Source organism: Palaemon carinicauda, chromosome 4 (assembly GCF_036898095.1).
Source record: "Palaemon carinicauda isolate YSFRI2023 chromosome 4, ASM3689809v2, whole genome shotgun sequence".
NCBI lineage: Eukaryota > Metazoa > Arthropoda > Malacostraca > Decapoda > Palaemonidae > Palaemon > Palaemon carinicauda.
In genome coordinates, this window is record NC_090728.1 from 151229269 (window position 1) to 151234243 (window position 4975).

A 4975-nucleotide genomic window follows, 5' to 3' on the forward strand; every position below is an offset into this window, starting at 1 on the left:
TATATGAGGAGGTTTGCGAAATAGTCAATAGCAAATGAGGTGTTGGATAGTATATATATATATATATATATATATATATATATATATATATATATATATATATATATATATATATATATATATATATATATATATATATATATATATATACACACACACACACACACACACATATATATATATATATATATATATATATATATATATATATATATATATATATATATATATATATATATATATATATATATATATATAATATATATATATATATATATATATATATATATATATATATATATATATATATATATATATATATATATATATATATATATGATAAATTTTGCACATTTAGACGTGTTTTTCATATTCAAATAAGCCATATAAATTTTTCGATACATTAATGTCTGGATTCTCTTAACGACCTCGGGATCAGAGCCCCAGGCGAAATCACACAAAGACAAGAGCTTGTGACCGGCCGGGAATCGAACCCTGGTCTGTAAGCTTGTATAGACAGTGACTAAACCACTTGGCCACGAAGAAAGATAAAAGTCAATGACAATTCTTCTGTACTTATACCTGTCGAATTCAGGTGTCTTGTACTTAGAATTGAAATCAACCCATCTTCACCATCGTAGCTAATTGGTAGTTTGTTACTTGGCATTCGATTAATGATAAATTTTGCATATTTAGACGTGTTTTTCATATTCAAATAAGCCATATAAATTTTTGATACATTAATGTCTGGATTCTTTTAACGACCTCGGGATCAGAGCCCCAGACGAAATCACACAAAGACAAGAGCTTGTGACCGGCCGGGAATCGAACCCTGGTCGGCAAGCTTGTATAGACAGTGACTAAACAACTTTTGTCCTTGTGTGATTTTGCCTGGGGCTCTGATCCCGAGGTAATAGGAAGGCGAAACTCTAATGAAACCCAGTTGTTTGACATTATTTATAAGTAAAACTAGATTCATATGTTCGACAAAATTCATCCATAGGTGTACATATATATATATGAATTTATACATACACACATATATAAATATATGTATATATATATATATATATATATATATATATATATATATATATGTATATATATATAACGGATTTTGAGCGAAGCGAAAAATCTATTTTTGGGTGAGATGGCCATGTCGTCCTGATGGAAGTTCCTATCGGGTAGCTTCCTAGGGTATATTACAACTACGGCGATATTCCCTGAGAATTTACGTTAAGGTACCAGAATTCTAACTCCTGGAGCGAATATCCCTCATGAAAGGGATATCGCGACATATCAGAGGACGTATTCTTGACACGCCACATGGCAATCTGCACCCCAAACAGAGATTACGTATCGAGAGGGGTCAATTGGCAAGAAACGAAATCGGGAAAGAAAAAGGGGGAGCCGCTCCCAAGGCTCCCTATTCTCCAGTTTCGTAAGCGTGCCTGGCGCCAATCCTGGCGCCATCTGTATTCCTTGTAGCGTACACGAGGTGCTACAGATACTGTATGTTGGGAGGGGTCCTACAGCCCTTTTCATAGAAAGGGAAGGGCGGGTCCATCAGGACGACATGGCCATCTCACCCAAAAATAGATTTTTCGCTTCGCGCAAAATCCGTTTTTTGGGCTCAAGCCATGTCGTCCTGATGGAAGTATACCAGAGCATTACTGTATCTGTGGATTCTCAGAACGTGCCGTACTCCCCGGAGGTAATTTTTCCCCGGTCGACTAGACCTAGAGACCTAAGATGTTACCGGTATACATCTTTTCAACTAACTATAAACCATGTTAGAGCTTTCTGCCCCCTACAGGGAAGAGTCCTACTAGACTCTGGAAAAGTCTCGAAGAGTACATATACCTATGTATGAATACCAGGCAAGCTAATATAGTGGTCTCACCCTATATTAAGTAAAGCATAGTTTGTAAAGAACCCCTGCGTCAATATGAAATATCGACCAGTTCTCCGCACAATACTTGTATTGGACAAAGGTTTATATCCGCATAGGAAGAATCTTGTAAAACCGCCACCGTCCCTTTATGGGACGGAGTCCTCCCGTTAAGGCAGGGGTTCTCAACCTTTTTCCCGTCAAGTACCCCCTGAGATATAAGACCATTTACCAGTACCCCCCCGGTAATCTGACATCGAACAAAATGGTAATTTAGTAACTAACTCAATGTACAATGGTACAACATAGGATATTATGAAATTATTCAAATTTTTATTACTTTATTGAGATGAAACATGAATATTCCAAGTATTTTACAGTGATACTACACATGCAGAAATGAAACAATATTTCCTTTATCAACCATTACTGAACTTCAGTGTGAAGGCTGTGCCTGTCTGTTACAGACAAGTTTCTCAATTCGAGGAGCAGTATTAGACAGGCACAATCGTAGGTCATGTTCCACATTAAGCCGTGATCGATGTTTGGTTTTCATGTTCAACAGCGTTGAAAATCCTTGCTCACTCAGATAAGTACTAGGGAACATCAACAAAGAGTTCAGAACTACTTTAGATACAACAGGGTAAATCTCACTCATTTTAGCCCAGAACTTGGTTAGGGAAAGTGTTTCAAATGCATCTTTTGCAACAGAGTCGTTCACCAACTCTAAGAACTCCTCTTGCATGTTATCTGGGAGAAGGTGCACATTCACAATGAAAGGGTTTCTAATCAATTTTGATTCCAATTCACTCAATTCGGGGAAGTAAGACTGCAGCTCCATCCGCAGAGAAGCTAGATGTGATTGCACAAGTTGCATCACATCTTGTTTTCCAGTGTTTTGACTTTTATCAAGTGCCTCACCAAGGTGTTCAAACATGCTAAGATTTCCATCTTTGACCTTCCCTTCCCTAAGCTCCAGCTTCATGGTCAGTGACCTAAGTTTGTCCATGAAATCACTCACTGTGGCAAAACGGCCTTGGAGGGATAAGTTAAATGAGTTGAGGCGTAAGAATATGTCACTCAGGTAGGCCAGCTTCTGAAGCCACTGGCTGTCTGACAATTTCTTGGTGAACTCAAGTGACTTAGCCTTGTTGTCACATTTGAAGAATTCAGTGAGCTCCTCCTTTAGTGAGTCTACTCTTATACCACATTCCCCCTCGACAGCCAGCAAACCTCAGTGTGAAGGAGCAACACTTCTTCATCACTTCCAAACTCTTGGCACAGAAGGGAAAACAGTCTTGTATTTAGGGCGCTTGACTTGATGGCATTTACCATGTGCACAACATCATCCAGGACTAATTTTAAATCAGGTGGGAGAGTTTTGGATGCCAGGGCATATCTATGAAGCATGCAATGAAGATGCTTGGTTTCAGGATTCATCTGATTCACTCTTCCTCGAAATCATGATCGACGACCAAGCATTGCTGGTGCTCCGTCAGTTGTGCATGCACATACATTATTCCAAGACAGTCCTTCTTTCTCAAAAAACAATGAGACTTCATTGAAAATGTCTTCACCTCTAGTAGTCGTATTCAAGGTATGACAGAACAAAAACTCTTCCTTGAAATCTTGACCAGTGACGTATCGCACAAACAATAGGAGTTGTGCACAATCAGCCACGTCAGTCGACTCGTCAAGCTGGATTGCAAATTTTCCTAAAGAGGCTTCCTTTAATTCAGCAATTACTTGTTGTTTGACATCCTCAGACATATCTACTATTCGTCGATGAACAGTATCATTTGAGAGAGGTACTGATGTGACCTTCTGCTCAGCATCACAACCAATAACACAACGTATAATAATATCTTTGCAGCAAGGAACTATCAACTTTTCTGCAATGTTGTGAGGTTTCTTTTCTTGTGCAATTCTCAGTGATACCATGTAGGATGCACGCAAACCAGCTTCATTTTGTTGCCTGAAATGTCCCGAACGATTGCAGCGTGCTCGCTTCAATCCCTCTTCCTTTTGCTTGAAGAAAGCAGCATTCTTGCTTATAAAACTTGGATGACAGCTGTTTAGATGGCGTTTGAGAAAGCTAGGCTTCATGCACTCCAGTGACAAAACTTTGTGGCCCCTCCGTCACACACACACACACACACACACACACACACACACACACACTCTCTCTCTCTCTCTCTCTCTCTCTCTCTCTCTCTCTCTCTCTCTCTCTCTCTCTCTGAGCAGATGTAACTATCTAAAAAAAATTTTTTCGTCAGCCATCTAAGTACCCCTTGAAATCTGGTTTTGAACCCCTGGGGGTTCGCGAACCCCAGGTTGAGAACCCCTGCGTTAAGGGAAAGCATAAACCAATGCAATATAGCTTTCATGAAGGAACAATTCTTTAAGAATTATCCCAGATAAAGTACATAGAATGAATACTCAATTATACCAATAAATTGACACAGGTGAAGGAGACAAAAGGTTCTCAAGAACAAGTTTATTGACAGACAATAAATAGACAGGTTAACAACAATTATATATATATATATATATATATATATATATATATATATACATATATATATATATATATATATATATATATATATATATATATATATAAGAGGACAACCCAAAACTTTAAGCATAAGTATGATAGTAAACAGAACTTGTTTATCTGAAAGAGAAAAAACATTAATGCCACTTTTAAGATACCGAGGTATCAAAGTCATAAAAGTCTGTATTACAAATCAATCACATTAGCGTTAGAAACGCTCGGCAAACATGTCTGCACTTATGCTAGGTTCACCTTTGGAAATGGAACAGTCTACGTGGGCAACTCAGTGCCCTCACTTAGTTTGTAGTACAGTATGTAACTACACACTCACCCTGGAATTAATCGTCCCAATTAAAACCACTGTTCCTCGCAGAGTTAAACAGTAGGGTTAACGACGCGACCCACTGCTACCACAGATCTCTTTAGTTCCTCTACTTGCTTCGCATAGTGGCGAAAGAACACTCTGGAAGACTTCCAGCCAGTGTATGAACGGAGATGTTCAAAATCCATACAATTAAAGAAATTTA

General features: G+C 38.2%; 2 protein-coding genes across 2 annotated transcripts in view; both read right to left on the reverse strand.

Annotated features, from left to right (window-relative positions):
* LOC137639703 (zinc finger BED domain-containing protein 5-like) overlaps window positions 1-3331 on the reverse strand; it is an 11641-nt gene extending 8310 nt beyond the window's left edge. The window contains exons 1-2 of the mRNA XM_068371950.1: window positions 3125-3331; window positions 2357-3038 (exon numbers count right to left, since the gene is read on the reverse strand). Coding sequence (XP_068228051.1) covers window positions 2357-3038; window positions 3125-3331 — 889 coding nt within the window. The remainder of the gene's footprint in view (window positions 1-2356; window positions 3039-3124) is intronic.
* Window positions 3332-3352: 21 nt separating this feature from the next.
* On the reverse strand, window positions 3353-3997 carry LOC137639704 (protein FAM200C-like). Its single transcript, XM_068371951.1, has one exon. The coding sequence runs from the start codon at window positions 3995-3997 to the stop codon at window positions 3353-3355; it is 645 nt and encodes a 214-aa protein (XP_068228052.1).
* Between the last annotated feature and the right edge of the window lie 978 nt (window positions 3998-4975).